The 22,338-nt window shown below is 30.7% G+C and overlaps 1 protein-coding gene across 1 annotated transcript; it reads left to right on the top strand.

Annotated features, from left to right (window-relative positions):
- Window positions 1-9,428: 9,428 nt before the first annotated feature.
- On the top strand, window positions 9,429-19,023 carry LOC132755277 (riboflavin kinase-like). Its single transcript, XM_060746117.1, has 3 exons — window positions 9,429-9,584; window positions 9,951-10,053; window positions 18,054-19,023. The coding sequence occupies exons 1-3, from the start codon at window positions 9,531-9,533 to the stop codon at window positions 18,188-18,190; spliced, it is 294 nt and encodes a 97-aa protein (XP_060602100.1). The 5' UTR covers window positions 9,429-9,530; the 3' UTR covers window positions 18,191-19,023.
- Window positions 19,024-22,338: the final 3,315 nt, after the last annotated feature.

Raw genomic sequence — 22,338 nt, 5'->3', positions numbered from 1 at the left:
GTTTATGTCAGTTAAAGCCCCCTTGACACAAAGTATGCTAAAACCGTATTGAAAATAATGTTCAAAGAAATTAGTTTGATATACAAAACAATGACAGTTATGATTTTGCTGCACAAAAATTTAACTTAAACGTGACTGGCATTACAAGGATTTTTATCATTATGATGTCTGTACTACATAGTCTGTATTAAAAGGATTCCTCATCTTTGGTTGACATGTCTCTTATGAGAATAAAAATATTAAAATCACATAACAACAAACTGTTTACAATTTAATCTAAAAACTTTTGAGAAAAATGATTAATTAGTTGAATATTATACATTGTTTGAAACCTTATTAATTGTAAAGTTGTTTCTGATGGAATGAGTAAAAATACATATTACTCTTATTTGTTTGGTATTTTGTTAGAACCGCCAACATGTATAGTTTACATTTTGCAGCTGATGTAAGCTAGCAAAGGCTAGCACTCAAAAATCATCAAGAATCATGATCATGCTGAAACAAGGATCGTAATTTTAATACATAAGTGATTACAAGAAGGGATTAATAACATCTAAAAAATATTCAAGATAGATCTACATAAAAAAGTTAAAGGTGTAATAAAATTCAATGACTAAAAATTTAGATGTATTACATCAAATTAATTTAGTATCTTTTATCCGGAATGATTTTCTGTCACAACGTTCTGTTCACATGCGCGCCGTTGCTTTGGTTTAAGTAAACAAACTAAATATTTTTTGTCATACAGCTCACTGCATCCGACCGACCCTATAAAAATGAAAGGTCTTGCCGACAATAATTTCTAAGTCTAAAATATCGCCTTAACCATGCTGATAGTCGGCCACAACTAAATGACCACTCGGGCAATCGGATAGTTGCACTTGATGCTGCCTTTTTCTACGGTCTTTTAGCATTTACAGGAAGCTCGGCGGCCATTTTGTTTCATCTGCGACTGCTTCTTATCAATCGTAGAAAAACGCAGTATCTTACGATTATCGTACTATTACGGAAATCTGCGACGTTTGATAAGACACCGCCAAAATCGTACGATCGACGTACAACAATCGTACGATAAAAATTGTCGTAATCATAAATCTGGTTAATGTCTGATTCGTTTTCTCTGCTATTGATTAAGTCAATAATTGCCAATCTTCCTAAATCACTGTCAATGAAATCCCCCCCCCCTGGAATTCTATTCAGTGTATATTGTGGGCGTCTTATCCCTTGAACCGTGTACATAGTCTGACCCGCATTATCGAGTTGTGTAAAGCATATTTCGATATCAATGCGAAATGATCCGGTATTCGCAACCGTTCTCCCAATGATCCGTGCAGATCTTATTTCGCAACAATAAAACTCATTGTAATTATTTTAGAATATATACAGGTATGGAAGCAGGCTAACAGGCCACATATACAGTTGAGTTCACACCAAAGATTACACGAAGTGCACTTGGTGTGCACTACATATGCACTTCTAGTGCACTTCAATGTGCACATCAAGTGCACTTTGAAGTGCACTTTGAAGTTCACTCCTTGTGCACTAGACCATTTAGCACTGGACAATGTTTCAGTTTGTATAGCAGTTACCTGTAATTTCAACAAATATAATGATGGGAAGACGGACAAAACCCAACCGGTCAAAACTCCACATCTCAAAATTTTATAGAGTGGACAAAATCCCACACCTGAATTTTATAGAATCCATCTGGGTTATAATGTTTTCAAAATAAAACGTCACGCCACACAACTATGAATGAACAACCAAAGAAGAAATGTGAAAACGAAGAATTCAAAGAAATAGTTGAAGGAATTAAGCAATAAAATGGACAAATTTCAAAAAGAAAAAGATGCAGACAAGACTGTACAAGAACAAAAGACATATTATGGAGATCAACGACAGAAAAGGGGAGGATACTATGGAGTTCAACAACAAAGTGGTGGATATTATGGAAGTCAGCAACAACAAAGAGAAGGATATTATGGTGGAGAAAGATGGTTTAGGGGAAGCAATGGAGGATACTGAAGAAGAGGTCGAGGAAAATCACATACCTCGAAAACCACTGGTATCAAATACATTCATGGGAACATGTTACATTTGCAACGATAAAGGACACTTAGCAAAGCGATTGTCCTAGGAAATCATCACAGTAGAAATATTTAAAAGAATAAGTGCATTTGTTCAGGGATCAAACATAAGCACTGATCTGTATGATCTAAAAAAATCCAAATTTAGTTGGAGACACTAATGAGGCTGACATTATGGTAAATAGTCATGAAACTACTGCTTTACTAGATACAGGTTGTGTCAGTGTTATTTCTGAAACATCTTAAAGAATTTTCTGCAAAACTCAACAAAATTACAACCAATTAGAGATATACTTAACATTGAATGTGCGGATGGACAAAATACCATATTAAGGATTCACCGAAATAGACTTGACAATAATCAAAGGTCTCGTAAATACAAAAACACAATCAGTTTTTTTTTTTTTTTTTTGGTTCCAGATTCCAGATTCCAATTTTTCTTCAAAGACTCCAAGTATATTAGGAACAAATATCTTGAAGGAACTATTCGAAGAATGCAAAAGCATTTTGAAGATTAATTTATACACAAGACAAAATTACATGTTCCATGGTACCTTTTGCTTCAGAGCTATGGTTGTCAGAGATTATGCATTACATCAAGACAAGAGCAAGCTCTTTTATTTTTCGGCATTTTTCAAACATGATAAATTACTTTGACATGAAATATTCTGTACTGTCTTGATTAACTGATCTCTAATGAACTTTTTTTAAGATGTGCACATAATTTTAAGCACATTTTTATTTTTTCATCTGTTATTTTGTGATAATATTGATTTTGGTGGCGATGAGCAGAAGTATGTTAATTTCAATTTTGATGATTATGTCTGGCAGTCATGATCAGAACTATTTTGATAATGATGATTCGTTCATGATGATCATTAGTATTTTGATTGCAATGATAATGGTTATTTTGATGATGGTGATGATGATGAGCAGAGTATGTTCATTGCAAAGAGATGATAACATTGATGATAGTGATGATAAACAGAAGTATGTTGCTTGTGATGATGATTTTATTGACCTTCATCTCTATAATTCCTTCAATTTACATGAAATTTACCACTAAATCATCATCAAGTGCACTATATGCTTCTGAAAATATTGACAATCTAAATAGGTCACGAGTTCTCAAAATTTACCTAATATATGCCAAATGTTTAATCTCAAAACAAGTTCACAAAAAACATGATTTTGATGCATTTATAAATTTATTAAAATTCTTTCATGCTAAGCAACTATTTAGGCATATTTTACTCCATTTTAAATTGCGCCAATTTCTCTCCCGCTCCAATTTTATCTCTTTTGCATGTGTCGCGTCAAGATTTTCAAAGTTCAGTTATTACACAAATAAGCTGTCATGCTAGATTTTTTATCTGCAGAAAATGAAGAATTGTCATTCTTTGAAAGAAATCTGCTTCCAGATGCATACCAAAATGACATTTCAAGGAGGTAAACGTAAAACTTATTTATAAAGTGCTATTTTATGACATTGCAAATGGAAAATTGATTGCGTTTGAGCACAATCAGCTGTTTCATATTTATTCTTGACCGTCCTTCAAAATCTGCTTATCAAAGTTAAAAAACTGTCAAACTGATAAAAATTGATATTTCTTTAAGAATTTAGGCAATGTCCCCCATTTATTACCAATCCTAGCATGAATCAGTTTTGAAAAAAATGTTCAGAAGTAACTTTAAAAAAGGACTGCTGGGCAGAAAAACCCCAATCCGAGGCCTTCATTTGAACTCAAATGGTTGGAATCGATGAGATAGTCCAAAATTTTGTACAAAAATGGCTAATTACTATCATTTATGCTCATGGAACCATTATCTTAGAGAAAATTACCCAGAAGAGCTTAATTGTGAAGATGAATAGCTCTCCACACACTTAAATGCATGATTTTTAACAGTCAATGTAGAATTACCTCCCCTTGAGATCTTGCTCACTTACATAGACGTGAGGCCAAAAATTAACTTTAAAAGCTCATATTTTATCATAGCCACAGCTTTGGGTAAATGAAAACATGTAATTATGATACTAAAAAGTACTTGCTAAAAATCAAATTTTGCTCTTAAGGAGGCAATACACAGTTTTCAAGGTCTCTGCAAACAACCGACTGCGTTACAATCAAAACGTCACACATAAGTCTGTAATCACATACCTGATATAAATGCTTTTCATAATTTAGATATACATATGTATCTCACACAAAACAATGAAACATACATGTCCACCTTCGAATCTTTTGGCACATAGCTCTGTGTTTTTCATTGTTTTGGTCGCAAAAATCAACGTCAAAAAGAGTGGATGAATAGTGGATGGATATTGCAAAATAACAATAATAATTATATTAACGTCACAAAATTAAATCACAAACTTTAGTGTTTCTTCCTTCTTAAACAATGCACTACCTGAAAATAACATCCAAACTGGGACACATGCAATTATTTTTCAACTATTTTGAATCTTCTGCATACCCTTGAAATTGAGGAGCAGATTCACCGCTAGCTCCAAAAACCACATTTGCAAACGGCAGGTATTTTCTCAAAATGCAGATCAACGCCACTAAAGTCAATTTTACTAAATAACAAAAAATACAATACCAGTGACTGAAACTTGAAATAAAAGTAACTTTAAATATTTAGAACCTCAAATATCTATTTCAATTTCAAAATTGTCTCTAAAATGTAAATTTGACCCTGGCCAATTCGAAACTAAACGTCTGAAACTGTGTTCTGCCTCCAAATTAATCAACAGGAAATGATGGAAATGGACCGCGTATTCTAAAAGCTTGTAATTACTATTTAAGCATAGCTATAGCTTATATAATAAATAATTCCATTAAGAATGTCACTTTTTTAAGATAAACTTAAAAAAGTATATGTACTCCCAATTTATAAAATGGTTCAAAAGATCCAAAAAAGTAAAAACTATTTCAATTTTGCCAACCTTATCAATATTTCTTTGAAAAACATATAGCATTACAATTACACAGAAACTTATATAATTAGTGAAAGTCGGGTTTCAGTGTCAAACAGCTCTAATTCACCATCGAATCCTTCCTTAATGATTTAGATTTATAAGTTTATTTCAGTCTCTTTCATATGCAAACATATATACATTAACATATTAAAATTGATAAATGTACATATGACCATTCTACAATAGAATTCTAAGAGACTATAAACTAGTAGTATTATAGTATATAATCGATAGTGAGGTCCTACTGACATTATAAGAACATTTACATCATAAAAGTTATATTACACTCACTGACCTTCAATTAAAAAAAATAGAAAAAATGTCATAATAAATTTGATAATAAAACTTTGAGTGTTGTAAAGTGTGGCACTATTGTGCAATTTAATAAATATCATAAATAAAATATATCACCCGTGGTCAGACCATGGGTGAAACGGTCAGTAGTGATATTCTATACGTTCATGTAGATAAAACAACTTATCATGTTTAAAACAGATTAATTTCACTTGTACAATACTATCATGTACTTATAAGCACAAGATCATATAAAACCGGTTAAATATCTCTATTAAAATAAATTAAAAACTAAACATTAAGTGTTCTCGAGATCCTTTCTTATACAGTATATTATAGCGGAGCTGAAGAGTATTGTAACAGGTTTTAGCTGTGACTTAAACAATAGCATTTTTGGAGAGATATCTTCATCGGTTCTGCTATTAAGTTACGAGCTTTTTTTAACATATAAAACCTACTGTGCTCACACGTATTACAAGATAAAAATTCATGTTTTTCACATTCAACTGTAATTTTACATATTGAACATATCCTACTGTCAACAACAATATTTTTATATCTACTTGTTTCAAGCTTTACTCCACATCTGAATTTTGCTAGTGCAGACGTGTGTACGTGTTAAATATGGTTTACAATTATAGTGTTCAGTTTTACAATTATTTAAATAAGACTCATAGTATCCTTCCTTAATGGTTAAGATGACGATTGTTTGATAGACACAGTATTTTTAGATCTAAAGAAGGCATTTGATTTGGCAGATGACAGCATTTTGAATTATACAAATTCTCAAACACCTCAAAAGGTTTTCAAATCATATCTTAAAAAAAACATAGTTTGTCAAATATGGAAATAATTATTCAAATAGTGGACCAGTGAAATCAGGGACCCTCCATGGTCTATATTAGGCCCTTAACTCTGAATTTTCTACGTTAATGATATTCCTTTTAATACAACACACTTACATGTATGCTGACATATATGCTGACTATACTACTATGCATGCATCAAGTTTAAACAAGTGATTCAGAGAACCCTGCAATGTAATGGTAATAATACATGTAAATTGTGTAAACATAACAACATGGCAATAAATCCGCAAAAGACCACTTAAAATCTTATCCTTTTTAGATATAAATTTAGAAAGGTACATGCCTAAGTCAAACGAAATCACAAGAATAATTAGATATTTACTAAATGAAATGTTTAAATAAAGCACGTCTGTAATAAATTACTAATTAAGAGTATATCGTACGTTTTACACATTGAAATGAAATAAATGTTTTACAATGCTTATACTTGTTTGGTTTTGATTACTGTTGTATCATATAGAGTACTTGTAACAAAACTTTACTTGAAAAAGTGACTAAACTGCAGAAACGCGCAGTAAAGATTATATTGATGTGTTCCAGGTATTCGACATTAATCATTAACTTAACTGTAAACTGTGTAACAATTAATTATTAAGAAAACTTACCTACATGAACTTAATTTTATCAGTGGGTTGTGAAATCCAGTACCAGTTGTTGACTTTTACCAGGCATAAAATGAAAAATGAACGGTGCATTGACTTTTGAACATTTATACAGGTTATACCAATGGTATTAGCTGCTGGTACTCTAAATGTAAGAAACACATATATATCGTGACACTCCAGTTGTAATTGTTTATAAACAATCCTTTTAATCTTGATTTTAAGCTGCCATAATTTCTTAAATGTTTGCATTTTTGTGTAAAGTCTGATTTCCTCAGATGAAGAATTTAATTATCCAACCAACTGCCAAGTAACTTTGTTAAAATCCACATATTTCAATGTATTTACCTTGAAATGTAATTTTTATGTGTTGGAAATTTTCTGTATGCCGCCATTTTGTACTTTGCATAATTGGCTATTTTTAGCTGTTGAATCAGTCAGTTTCTGTTAACACTAGAAGGCAGAAGATGCTTCGTTTAGCTACACAAGAAATTACATCCCAAAAGGTAGAAGATTTTTGGAAATAGTCATTAATGTACATATATTTGCTTAATCTCTATTATTGTAAAATGTTCCTCCATTAAAGTTAAATTCAGTCCGATCAATTTTGATCTTTTCCGATCATTTTTGTGTGACAGCCGTCAACCATTTTTGGTTGTTGATCGTTTTTCTACCATTCCAACCACTTTTGGGCAATGGTTGGGCGTTTTCATAAAAATACGGGGAAATCAGCCGTTTGAGTCAGTCTAGTCTTGTCTTTTTTAGAAGCAGAAGCCTTTTACGCTGTCTAAGAAAATTTGAAACATGAAAAATTTTGGCTTCCATTGAACTTACTGTATAAATTCGTCTGCAGTTTAGCGCCATATATTTTAGTAAGCAAGATTCTTTACAAAAAGACGATTTATTTACAAGATACTCATTTTATAAGAATTTACATCATAATTTGTTACTGTCTCGCAATATATGGTTAATACTTATTGACTTTGAACTTTATTTTTCTGCTATTAATGATAAATGATATAAGCGGCTACGGTTCACTGACTTGCATATACTTTTATGGAATGCCGTTAACGTCTTAATTTAATACGCGATAATATCAGCGAAATTTTGACTTAAATGCATCCTGTGCTGTACTATAGTAAATTATTCATAAGTATCATAAGTTAACAAACTCATATGTTGTAATTTCATCTTAATAACTGAATTTTGTGTGTATACAATTACAAATGAACAGTATTCATCATTTAACTTTGAATAAATGTGACAGTTGGTGTTATAATAATTTATATATTATATTGTGTGATGACATTTATTTTTACACAAAATAAGATTTGTTGAAGTGTTACATCTGATTTGTGCTACATTTTTAATATACATATATGTATAACTGCAAGTAAATGACTTATCCTCGAAGTCTTTGCCTAATTAATTCGAATCATAAGTACAGTTACGTCCCTATAAGATTGTAAAAGATAGCGCTACCAAAAGTTTTTCAATGAAAAACAATATAACATTATATTGCGTGACTGTCCAATGAAAAATTTAATTACAATAAATTGTGTAATTGTCCAATGAAAGACAGTATTACAATATATTGTGTGATTGTCCAGTAAAAAAGTGTCACATTATATTGCTCGACTGTCCAATGAAAAACAGTATTACACTACATTGCATGACTGTCCAATGAAAACAGTTTTATATTATATTGCATGACTGTCCAATGAAAAACAGTATTATATTATATTGCTCGACTGTCCAATGAAAAACAGTATTACATTATATTAATCGACTGTCCAATGAAAAACAGTATTACATTATATTGCGTGACTGTCCAATGAAAAACAGTATTACATTATATTGCGTGACTGTCCAATGAAAAACAGTATTACAATATATTGCGTGACTGTCCAATAAAAAACAGTATTACAATATATTGCGTGACTGTCCAATAAAAAACAGTATTACAATATATTGCGTGACTGTCCAATAAAAAACAGTATTATATTATATTGCATGATTGTCCAAGGAAAAAAACAGTATTACAATATATTGAATGATTGTCCAATGAAAAACTGTATTACAATCCTGATTGTGCGTATAATTAAAATGACCAGTTTGAAACATAACTGCTCAAAATGAGAATGAGTAATTTTCAAGAACTGTAGAAAAAAAGAACAAAAGAATAATAAATTATTATTAAAAAACACCCATTTGTTCAATTGACTTACATGTATTATTCATTTGTGCAACAGAGCCTTGAATATGACATTGTTGCTTTTTAGTTTCCAGCTAATTGACTCTTGAAAGTGACAACTGTAACAGTTATGTACATGTATACATAAATATCCCTTATCCAGACTTAGTAAAGCTGTCATTAAAAGCTGACTGCTATCGGCAAAATTGACCATTTCAAATGATTTTTGGCCAGCTCAAATCGTCACGAAAATTACAACAACGATATTTTGTCTTGTTTATTTCGTTCACTATAAAAAAACAAAAAGCTGCACGGTCTCTAGTATTTCAGCTTATTTCATCTTAGAGGGTGTTGAGTTGTAAATATCTTAAATGGGAATTAATTTTTCAATTTACCATTATTTCAGCCAATTTCCCGTAGGAGGTTGTTCAGCAATTACCGGAGGAGATTGGAGGCGGAGTTTACTACGGTTGGGCCTCTGTGGCTGATGGTCCTGTGTTTAAAATGGTTATGAGTATAGGCTGGAATCCATATTACCAAAACACAGTTAAATCTATGGTAAGGAAATGATCATTCTTTGGGTGGTAACACTTTTATAATGACGCTGTTAAGATTTCCTTAAAACACTGGAATGTTTATCATCTGTTTGCAGTGTAGAACCAAGGTTGTTAAAGCTTTTGTTTAACATATATCTCAGTTTGTATATTAACAATGCAGACCCATATAACAGACTCTAAAGATGTGATTCTCATTGACAGACTTTGCTTCCAAGTTTAGTAAAAAAAATATGGTGTTTTTCTTCTGTTAAGCGGGTAGCTGTGATTTTTGTGGATAGGTAAGAGGGAAAAACAATATATTTTTAGGCCTTATAGTGACTTTTTGTTCTTACAATCCACTATGTATAAACATGTGTTTACATTTCAGGAAACACATATTTTACACAAATTTAAGGAAGATTTCTATGGAAGCAACTTGAAAGTGTGTTTATGTGGTTACCTTAGAACAATGAAAAATTTTGGATCTTTAGGTGAGTTTACATTTCTCTTTACATAACTCTTTTGAGCCAAGGTAAAAAAATAAAAGGCCTTACTCTTCTGAGATAGGGGCAATAATCATGGTTTTCTTGCATATCAGACAGGTTTATCTACTGTTTACACTGGTGCTAGAAAAACTGTCTTACAACCTCCATGTAAGACAAGCTGCGCGTTTGAAATGATGACGTTCCCACGCACCTTTATGAACGCTTTCTTACAATGGCGTCTTTGTGCAGTTATGACTGAAGTTGTAAATTCATACGCTACTTTAAGTGCTAAATAAAAATATGTACCTTCTTTTTGTTATAACAATTATTTGTAAAATGCCAGAAAAAGAATCGAACAACTGCTGTGACACAGACAGAAATATCTAGCGACTGCCGGTACAGACTGGAATATCTAGCTCTCAGAGTTACTGTTCAGCAGAAACTCGGCAGAGCCCAGTTACCCTTGTAAACAGTTACCCTCATGCTAGATATTCCAGTCTTATATTATGCCATCTGTATAAATCTAGAAAATGCACGGCTTTCAGGTCGACTTGACTTAATTACTTGTGTGTTTATTCACTAATAATACTGTTGTTCCGTTTAGTTATACTAATTGGGCTAAATTGTGAGAATAAATTTATTCACAGTCTTTAATTTTAAGTCAAGTTTATGTCCCCACTCATTCATTTGTATCCAAACTTAAAGGGACTCCATTATAGTTTTTTGACTTGAAGAGACTGGAAATAATTTCGAGATTAATATTCCATTGCATGAAGGTCTGGATCAATAACTTTGTGCTTGTTCGCTCACTCCATTTTTCCAGAATAATTATTCTTCTTCTGAAAATTGGCACAAAATTGAAAAAGCATTGCAATGCGTTTCACTCAAATCAGGCCAAAAAAAACCATAAAAATAGGATTTTCAATGTACATGTATTCCTGAGAAAATTTCTCAATTTTCTGAAGCATATCTTTTCTGTTTTAAGTGCCCCAGTTGGTCTATGTAAGAAATTCAAATTTTATGTTGTAATGCTTTTTGATCTCAGTGGAGATCACCTTTAAGATTAGGTGATATTAACCAGATAAATAATGCATTTATGGTGGAGTTAACCAGTACTTAATGCTTTGTCCTAAATGCCAATGATTGACATTTCAAATAAGTGGGGTTTTGATAACAACTAAGGTGCTTGCATTTGTAATTTTATTGTAACACAATAATAATTTCTGAATACAGATTGATAAATGTGAAATGTCAGTAGTACTTGGGTCGCTGTTTTTTTCTTCCTTACTTCGTTTCTGAATAATGTTCTAAATACAAATGTTAATTGCAGACATTTCTTTTATCTTGAAGTTGCTTATATTAATTCAGGCAAGCAAAAATTCTGCAAATGTAGCAAGAAAGAGAAATAAGTAATATGATTTGTATTAGATTTGATAATACGAATGTCAAAATGTATGTAATGTGATTTGCTAGCAATTACATTTATTAGATTTGATGGTAGGAATTTTCAAAATGAGTGTAATATTTTTTGCTTGCTGTTTAAATTAATTAGATTTGATATAAAGAAATATAAGATATATAAATGATTTTGATAGTATTGATACTAAAAGTAGATAGATATTTTTTTTTATTTTCTGTCTCATCCTCTTATTCCAAATGTCACCCAAAATTTCTTTCATGACTCATTTCAAAATAAGTAACTTTAGTAATTATTTGACAATGTCTTAATAAACATAAACAATTTTCTGTCATAAAATTTTAATCTATAACATTTAGTTTTTACTCACCAAATATTCACATCTTAAAATGATATGTAAGAGTGTATGTTAGGTACCATTATAATATTCTCTTTCTGATATGTCATGTTGAATTATTTTGGTTTTTGTTGTTGTTGTTTTCATTCATTTTAAATCCTGATAGTAGATGACTGTTTAACATTGATTTGCACGGAATATATGTCATATTTGGTTTACTTAGGATTTAACTTAATAGCGATCAAGCTTAGATTAATTTATTATTGTTTTTTTTTAACATACATTAAATGTTATCAAACAATTCTAATATTAATAAAAAAATGTTAAGTTCATTTACAATAGATAAAACATCAGTTTAAACAATATTTAGAAGCGGTCATGTAATTCACAACTTAATCCTCTTTAATTGCAGGAAGACTTTAATTTATACTTGAACAATTTTTAACTGCTTTGGTAGTATATAAATTTTCTTCATCGATTCAATTTAATGTCTAAAACTACTATCTTTACTTATAATGTTAACGGAATTTCTGGAAAAGACAAGAGAATTGCTATTTTTCAATGGTTGAAAACACAAAAGGTTGACATAAGCCTTCTCCAAGAAGTGCATTTTCAAACAGGCTGATAAAGAAAAGTGGGAAAAAGAATGGGATGGAACAATTATCAATAGTGGCAATTCAAGCAATCAGTTAGGCGTATCAATTCTTTTCAGAAATGGTTTAAATATTCAAATTCTAAATACTTTTGAAATTGAGATCGGACGTGTATTAGCAGTTCATGTAAGGATTGAAACACAAGAGGTATTTATTATAAATGTATACGGCCCAAATAAAGATGATATTGATATTCTCTGGTAAATTTTGAATCCTTCTTAAAAAACAAAGTGATCACCTTTTTAAATTTTAAAAGGGGGAATTTTTAAAAATAGTGCAGAACCCAAAAATTGAAAACAAGGGGGGTAAAACCCCCCATACAAATTTTTAAAAAGTCGCAAAAAAAAAAAAAAGTTTTCTTGAAACTTTTCAACTTAAAGATATAAATTTTGGGTAAAAAAAATCCGTTAAAATAAAAAAATTTTTTTGGCGCTCAAAAGTACGGGGTTTTTAAAAATAGCGTGTAAAATTAGAAATTTTTTTTGTTTTTTAAATGATTTTGGGAAATTTTTGTTGAAAAATCCCCGGTATTTAAACCTTTTTTTAAATCTGACACTCAAAAGCATATGTAAATTTTAAATTTTTTTAAACCTATAGTGGAAGGACCTTTTTGTTTTTAAACTTAAACAAAAAGTTTTCCTTTTTTAAAATATGGGTTTTAAAAACAGAATTAAAAATGCCGTAACTGAAATACGTTCTCTAATACAGACACAAACCCTTTAGTCAGATGGGAAGTTATTAAAAGTACAATACGAAATGAATCTATAAGATTTTCAAAAATATAAAAAGAAAACAGAAACAGAACAAATTCAAAAAACTTACGACAGAAATCGAAAAAATTGAAACTGAGATAGCCTGCAATTTTGACGAAAATTTAAATAGAAATTTAGAATTGAAAAAAAATCAGAATTAGAACAGTTTCATAATGAAAAATATCAATGGAATTATAACAAGAATAAAAAGTTATAAATTAGACAACAGTGAAAAAAACATTAAATTGCTAAAAAACTTAGAGATTAGAAATGCTGAAAGAAAACTTATTAATAATCTAAATGTCAATGGTAATGTTACGTCAAACCAAAAATGAAATTCTAAATGAGCAAAAAAAATATTATGAAAGTCTGTACAGTGAAAAGATGCAAAGAGACTCAACATATGACTTTTATGATGAAAATAAAATCCCTAAACTAAACGACAACGAGCAAGTATTATGTGAAGGAATTATTACAGAAGAAGAGTGTGTCGAAGCAATTAAAACATTGAAAAATGGGAAAAGTCCTGGATCAGATGGTATAAACGTTGAATTTTATAAAATGTTTTGGAATGAAATTAAAAATGATCTAATAAATTCTCTTAATTATTCATTCGAAACTGAATCTTTAAGTCAGTTGCAGGCACAGAGTTTAATTACCTTAATCCCAAAACCAAAAAAAGATTTATCACTTCTTTCAAACTGGCGGCAAATAAGTTTATTAAACGTTGACTATAAAATACTGAGTAAAGTAATTGCTAATAGAACAAGCAATTATCATAGTATTGCAAGCAATCCATAAGTCCCCTACCGGTAAGAGCCCAAGCAACATTCTGAAGGGCCATTGGCCATTCACTTAGGTTCCTATTTTAAGTAAATTTGTTGAAAAAGTTCTTTAAAAGTGATCACAGGAAACAATTTTTATGTACAGACAGATGGACTGAAGGACACTCTAAAGTTATTTTTTAAACATCCCTGTTATCAAAATATAACATTTTTAAAATCCTATCATGATTGAAGAAGTTGGAGTAAAAATTACCAATTTCTCAAAAAAAGTCTAAGTTCAAAAGGGGCATAATTCTGGAAATAGTCTTGCTATAGTATTGAACACTCACAAATGTTGAGTGATAATAAGAAACATTTATATGAAATTTGAAGTAGATACATTCAGAAAAAGAGGTTATTAAAAAAAACAATGTTTTTTTCATGAAAATTTTAAGTTCAAGGGAGGTAATTCTGATAAATTTTGTGCTAGAGTTGTAAACCTTGTCACATATGATGTGGTTGATGACAAGCAATTTATATTTAAAGTTTGAAGAAAATACCTTAAGAAATAAAGAACTTATGGTGAAAAAACTTAAAAACTAGAATCAGAAATCTTGAAATTCAGTCTATTTGTTGCCATAGCAACCAGAATTTTCAATACAGGAAGATAAGAAAAGGATGTGCATAATTTCCATACTGCCATCTACCCATATGTCAAGGTTCATAAACATATTTTCAGTACTTTTTGTGTTATCACTGGATCCAGGTTATGTGTAAAATTTGCTATAATTTCAGTCTATTTGTTGCCATAGCAACCAGAATTTTCAACATAGGAAGAAAAGAAAAAGACGTGCATAATCTCCATACTGCCATCTATCCATATATCAAGTTTCATAAAAATATTTTCAGTACTTTTTGCGTTATCGCGGGATCCAGGTTATGTGTAAAATTTGCCATATTTTCAGTCTATTTGTTGCCATAGCAACCAGAATTTTCAACATAGGAAGAAAAGAAAAAGACGTGCATAATCTCCATACTGCCATCTATCCATATATCAAGTTTCATTAAAATATTTTCAGTACTTTTTGCGTTATCGCGGGATCCAGTTTTGTGGACGGACGGACTGACGGACGGACGGACAGACGGACGGACTGACGGACGGACGGACGGACAGACGGACGGAGGGTAAACCTAAAGTCCCCTCCGGTAAACCGGTAGGGGACTAAATAACTTGATCGACAATAGCCAAACTGGATTTATTAAAGGCAGATACATTGGTGAAAATATAAGATTGATATATGATGTAATCGAGTACGCAGAACAAAACGAAAAACCTGGAATATTATTTTTTGCTGATTTTGAAAAAGCTTTCGATAGTTTGAATCATAATTTTATTTTAAAAACCCTCGATCTATTTAACTTTGGACCAAATTTAAAAATGTGGGTAAAATTGTTATACAAAAATCCAACAAGTTGTATTCTTTACAATGGTTTCTTGTCGGACTCATTTAATATCAGACAAGGAGTCCGACAAGGCTGTCCTTTATCTCCTTACATTTTTATTTTAGCAATTGAACTCCTCTCCATAGCAATAAGAGAGAATACAAATATTAAAGGATTTAAAATATTTGATATAGAAGTAAAAAACAGCATGTTTGCTGATGATGCAACAATATTATTAGATGGTACAAATAACAGTTTCAAAGAAATGTTAAATATATTTGTACAATTTTCATTCATCTCCGGTCTAAATCTTAATTATAGTAAATGTACAGCTCTAAGAATAGGCCCACTGCGAAACCAGCACGACCTTATATATTGTAGAAAAAAATATAGTAATATTTCATGGACATCAGAAAGTGTAAAAACACTAGGAATAACATTTCATTCAAAAACTGACCATATCCTCAAATTAAATTATGATAACAGATTATCTCAATTCCAAATAGACATAAACAGATGGAAAGCTAGACATCTCACAACAATTGGTAATATCTCAGTATTGAAATCATTAATAATTCCAAAATTAACTTTCCTGTTTTCTGTTCTACCTAATCCTCCAAATAATACTGTAAATACAATAAAACAACAATGTTATGAATTTATATGGAGCTCAAAAAGGGATAAAGTTAAACGGGATGTGATAATACAGGAGTACAAAAACGGAGGTCTAAATATGATTGACATTCCTATATTTTTGAACTCAATAAAATCGAACTGGATAAAAAGAATAATAAACGATTCAAATAATGGGTTGTGGAAAGAAATAATAAAGAAAAATATTAATCATTTAGGTGGAATATCTCTATTTAAATGCAATATAAACACAAAAGATATATTGAAATTTAAAATCAAAAATAAATTTATACACGAAGTATTAGTAGCTTGGAGTGAAATCAATTTTAATGAAAATCCGAAAAATATTTCAGAACAAATTATTTGGCAAAATTCAAACATAAAAAATAACAATAGCCTTCTCTATTTCAGACAGTGGAGAAACAAAAATATATACCATGTAAAAGATATCTATGATACAAACGCAAAAAAATTTAAAACTTTTAGTCAATTAAAAACTGAATATAACATTCCTAATACTGAGTTTTTAAATTACCATAGACTTATCTCTTCAATTCCAACAAGTTGGAAAAGAAAATTAGATAATATCATTCTTTCTGTAACAACTGAGGAAATAAATATTTATGAGCTTTTAGAAAAAACAGAACCACATCTCTTAAATAGAAAATTAACACAGGTTCAAAAAGAAAGAAGGCTAAAATACCAGAATGAAAAACTAAAATCCCAGTTAAAATGGGAGGCAGAATTTCCAGATAAAAATTTCAATTGGCAACAAATATATTTAAATGCGTTTGATATTTGTAAGGATAATATTTTGCAAAATTTTTATTTTGATTTCCTACATAGAAATATTGCAACTAACAAATTTCTCTTTAGATGTAAATTAGTGGAGTCTAGCCTTTGTGATTTTTGTAATATGGAAATAGATAGCATAGAACATATATTTTGGACCTGTCAACAAACACAAATTTTCTGGAATGAATTGTTTAAATGGTTGGTTGAAATTGGTATACATGCAACCCAAGACAAATTTTTGTCCTTTTTTCATTCACGAAATAAAATTTTATCATATATTCTATTATTTGCCAAATATTATATATATAGTTGTAAAACAAAAAAGAAAATACCAAATAATCTTGTGTTCAAAAGAAAATTGATTGATAGAATATCTTTAGAAAAATACATAGCATTTCAAAATGATTCTCTTGATGATTTCAACAGGAAGTGGAATAGCTTTCTAATAATGTTATAAGAACTGATTGATGATATGTCAGAAGTATATTACCAAAGCAGCCTTTCTTTCTTAATATTACCTTTTTTTATCTTATCGTAGTTTGTTGGAAAAATATGTTTTTGTTTACTACAGTTTTTATATTTTAGCACCTCCCCAAATTTTTCAGCATTTTTCAAACTGACTCAAGGAAATCTTTAAAATTGATTTAACAAAACTTTATATTGTTTAAAATATATTATCCTTTTTCTTAATTTTTCTTAAAGAGATTCACGTTTATAAGCTCTTTGAAATTATTTTAAAATGTCTACAACAACATATATATTAGTTAGTAACGTATGTTATGTAAAATAATTAATTGAAAAATGTAAAATGAATGTAAAATGAATGTATTATGTAAATTGTAAATGTAAATAAACGGGCCTTAAACGTGGTTCCAAAAAAAAAAAAAAAAAAAAAAAAAAAAAAAGAAAGAGAAATAAATGTCTGAATGTAGAATAAGCTAGTATGATATGTAGAGTACATAGTGTAAATAATATCAGACCATTTGTAATGTAAACTGAAATGAGTTCTGATGGAATACATTTTGCTAAATGTTGTTCATACTTTGCAAAAATGTCTGTCAAACAAATTTGTGAATGGAATACATTTGAATAAATATTGTATACTTTTGCAAAAATGTCAAACAAATTTGTGCAGCATGCTTTCAGATTTATGCTATTTTTTGCGTAACTTTGAAAATATATGGTAACAATGTTAATGCATGTATTTTACAGATGAGCTAATCTCAGCTATAAAGAAAGATATATCTGACGCGCAGGAAGCCTTAGACAAGCCAGAATTCCAGAAAATAAAATCAGACAACTTCTTCTCAAGTTCATCACAAGCCACATGCTGCTCAGCATCCCTTTGACCCCGCCTTGCTACATAGTTACACATACATATATATTGTTTTTATTTATTTGACTTACAAAATGTTAATAGAGGGACCATTCCACTTTATGATGGTATATAATATGCCTGTCTTTTATTTAGATTTATTTTTTAATCAGAGGTTTTTTACTTTAAAGAAATCATGAGGATTGGAAATCCAAATGTTACATTGTATGTCTTGTACATTTATGCCTGTGAGGCGTCCATGGCCGAGTGGTTCTGGTCATTGACTTCAAACCACTTGTCCCCTTATCACTGTGGGTTCAAATCTAGACATCAACTTTGGATTCTTTCATGAGAGGAAGCTATCCAGCTAGCTTACCAAATGTGGGAGGTTTTACTCAGGTGCCTGTTTGTGACTGGAATAATGCATGAAAAGGGCACCTTGAGGTCTTCCTCAAACAGTAAAGCTAGAAAGTCGACATATGACCTATACTGTGTTGGTGCTACATAAAACCCAATATAAAAACAACAACAAAAAACATTAATATCTACCTATGTGCATATCTCCATGTATAGGGTAAAGAACATAAGTGCTAATATAAATACAATATATTCCCAAGTTTTAAATACTTTTTTTATTGAAGTACAGGATTTTTTGAAAGTCTTGTTGAATGGTAGTTATAAGGATTGGTTCCTATAGTTAATAATGCCATGAAATGTGATATAAAGATATAAGAAACTTGTGTTTCCATGGTGATAAAATGTTGTTTTCTGCTTTAATCAATAGTAACATAATCAAAGACTCAGTTAACATTGTCTTATACTACAGTACAACCTATGCAGTAGAACACGTTCTGTGAGAGAGAAAAATTAGTTTTTGCCTAGAAATTTTGCACTCTAGAGCTTATATTTATTGTCTAGTCTTACTTTTGGATATTGCTATTGTAAGGACATTTAAATTGGTTTGCATATGGTCACTCTGAAGAGATTGCACTGTAGTCTATTAATACAAATGTATATTGAAAAGTTGAACACTTCAGCCATGTTCTAAACTTTGTAGTCTTGACGAGCGTTTAACTAACATTCCGTTAATTTTGCGTATCTTTTAACGTAAATATGGACTTACGCAAAAGGTAAATTTACGTTAGTTGCGTTTCAGAACAGAACGTGCAATTTACGCCAGTAATAAGCAAGTGTAACTTTACGTTTAAACTTACACAAATACATAGCTAAGAAAATTTAGTGAAACGCAAATAGATACGTAAGCTCTGCTTACGCAAAAAGTTTCGTTCAAACTCGAGTTACGATAACGTAAGTAAGTTAGTGAAAGCACCCTTGGTTTGTATGTTAAACAAGATTCCAAGGACTAGATTAAAGGGTAAAAATCAAAATTGAATGACAGTGCAAATATGTCTTAGATCAATTATTTTAACTAGTTAAAGGTTGTGACGTTTGCATCATTATTTCATGGATTAAATATGCCATGGTTTGAACACAGACCAGATTTTGTCATGGTTTAATCATGGTTTAAAATGTTTACTGCACTTGCCCTTATTTTTGATAAACCATGGTTATATCATTTTCATAAATGTAATCATAAATTATCCATTGTTTGATCATGGTTAAGTAATTATTTTCATGGTTTAATTATTATTTGCATGGTTTAATCATTGATAATACATGGTGTCATAGATAAGTTCATGGTAAAATCATGGAATATTCCTAGTTTTGTCATTGTTTAATCATGGTTTAATTATTTTATTCATAATGAAAATTATAAATGTTTTAGTTATATCCGTGTTCAATCATGGTATAATTGTTTCATGGTTTAATTGTGGTTTAACCCATGTTTTATCTTAGTTTAATGATGTTTTAATCATTATTTTCATAGTTTTATTTATTTTCTTTTTAGTTTACAGCTTCACAATAGGGTATGGCAGCTGTTTTGTCTGTTTATTTCAAAGTTACTTTTTTTCTTTTGTATGACATATATACATATATTTTTCTTTTGCTCACAGTTTTTTTTTAGCTCACCTGTCACAAAGTGACAGGGTGAGCTTTTGTGATCGCTTTTCGTCCGGCGTCCGTCCGGCATCCGTCTGTCGTCTGTCGTCCGTAAACTTTTACTTTAAATGACATCTCCTCATAAACCACTAAGCCAATTTCATCCAAATTTCACAGGAATGTTCCTTTGGTGGTCACCTTTGAAAGTGTTTAAAGAATTTTATTCCGTGCAGAACTCTGGTTGCCATGGCAACCAAAAGAAAAAAACTTAAAATATCTTCTTCTAAAATACCCAAAGAGCTAAAGCTTAGATTTTTGGCATGAAACATCTTCTGGTGAGTGTCTACCAAGTTAGTTCAAATAAAAGCCCTTGGGTCAAAATTGGCCCCGCCCCAGGGGGTCATTGATTTTCCCTATATGCATATAGTAAAAACTTAAAAAATCTTCTTTTAAAGAACCCAAAGAGCTCGAGCTAAGATATTTAGCATGAAACATCTTCTAATGGGTGTCTACCAAGTTTGTTCAAATAAAAGCCCTGGGGTCAAAATTGGCCCCGCCCCAGAGGGTCATTGATTTTCCCTATATGCATATAGTAAAAACTTAAAAAATCTTCTTTTAAAGAACCAAAAGAGCTAGAGCTAAGATATTTAGCATGAACATCTTCTAATGGATGTCTACCAAGTTTGTTCAAATAAAAGCCCTGGGGTCAAAATTGGCCCGCCCCGGGGGTCATTGATCCCTATATACATATAGTAAAAGCTTAAAAAAATATTATTTTAAAGAACCCAAAGAGCTAGAGCTAAGATATTTAGCATGAAACATCTTCTAATGGGTTTCTACCAAGTTTGTTCAAATAAAAGCCCTGGGGTCAAAGTTGGCCCCACCCCAGGGGGTCATTGATTTTCCATTTATACATATAGTAAAAACTTAAAAAATCTTCTTTTAAAGAACCCAAAGAGCTAGAGCTAAGATATTTAGCATGAAACATCTTCTAATGGGTGTCTACCAAGTTTGTTCAAATAAAAGCCCTTGGGTCAAAATTTGCCCGGTACTGGGGGTCATTGATTTTCCAAATTTCCTTATATGTGTATAGGAAAAATCTTAAAAAACTTCTTTGGAAAAAAACAAATAGCTAGAGTTTAGATATTAAGCATGAAACATCTTCTAGTGATTGTCTACAAAGTTTGTTCAAATAAAAGCCCTGGGGTCAAAATTGGCCCCACCCCGGGGGACATTGATTTTCCTTATACGAGTATAGCAAAAACTTAAAAGTCTTTTAAAAAACCCGAATAGCTAGAGTTTAGATATTAGGATGAAACATTTTCTAGTAAGTGTCTACAAAGATTGTTCAAATAAAATCCCTGGGGTCAAAATTGGCCCTGCCCCAGGTGTGTCATTGTTTTTAACTATATGTGTAAAGAAAAAACTTAAAAAAAATCTTCTTTTAAAAATCCCAACGAGCTAGACCTTAGATGTTTAGCATGAAACATCTTCTAATGGTTGTCTACAAAGTTTGTTCAAATAAAAGTCCGGGCTTTAAACTGGCCCTGCTCCGGGGGCCTATGTACAGGCGAGCGACTTCAGGGCCATCATGACCCTCTTGTTAAATCTCAGCTAGTATCACATTTTATTAGTCAGTTCTTGTTTTCCCTGTCAAATTGTTGCAAATGAAGAGAATCCTGTGATATTTGTACTACAAATTGGTCTGTGTTAAAGTTTTGTCACAAGTTACTCTGTTGTAGAAGAATGTGATAAACATTAAACAATGTGTTAATGACATTTACATGGTAATGTTATAACAACCAATAGTGAAAATTTACATAGATATATACTGTATAAGTGGATATTTATGCGTCACAAAAACTTTGCGAATGTCAAAAAGTGGACTTTTTGCGTGCTGAAAATATTTGTGAAAATATGATTTCTTGAATTTAATACAGTTTTTGTGATATCATTAATTAAGCAGGTATATGTTAAGAATATGCTGTTATTGTCATCGTTCTATTCAGTTGCTTTATACCTTTATAATGTATATAATTGTTTGAAATATACAGTGTTAGTTTGATAAAGGATCTGATCACACATTTTTTTTTGACATTTTTTGAAACATTCTTTTGTTACATAAATAACCTATTGTGTTATTATCACATAATTATATTGTTTAATTCAAACATTTTGTTT

This window comes from Ruditapes philippinarum, unplaced genomic scaffold, assembly GCF_026571515.1.
Source record: "Ruditapes philippinarum isolate M1 unplaced genomic scaffold, ASM2657151v2 ctg8199_1_1_1_1, whole genome shotgun sequence".
In the NCBI taxonomy this organism is placed as follows: domain Eukaryota; kingdom Metazoa; phylum Mollusca; class Bivalvia; order Venerida; family Veneridae; genus Ruditapes; species Ruditapes philippinarum.
This window is presented reverse-complemented; position numbering and strand designations above follow the sequence as displayed.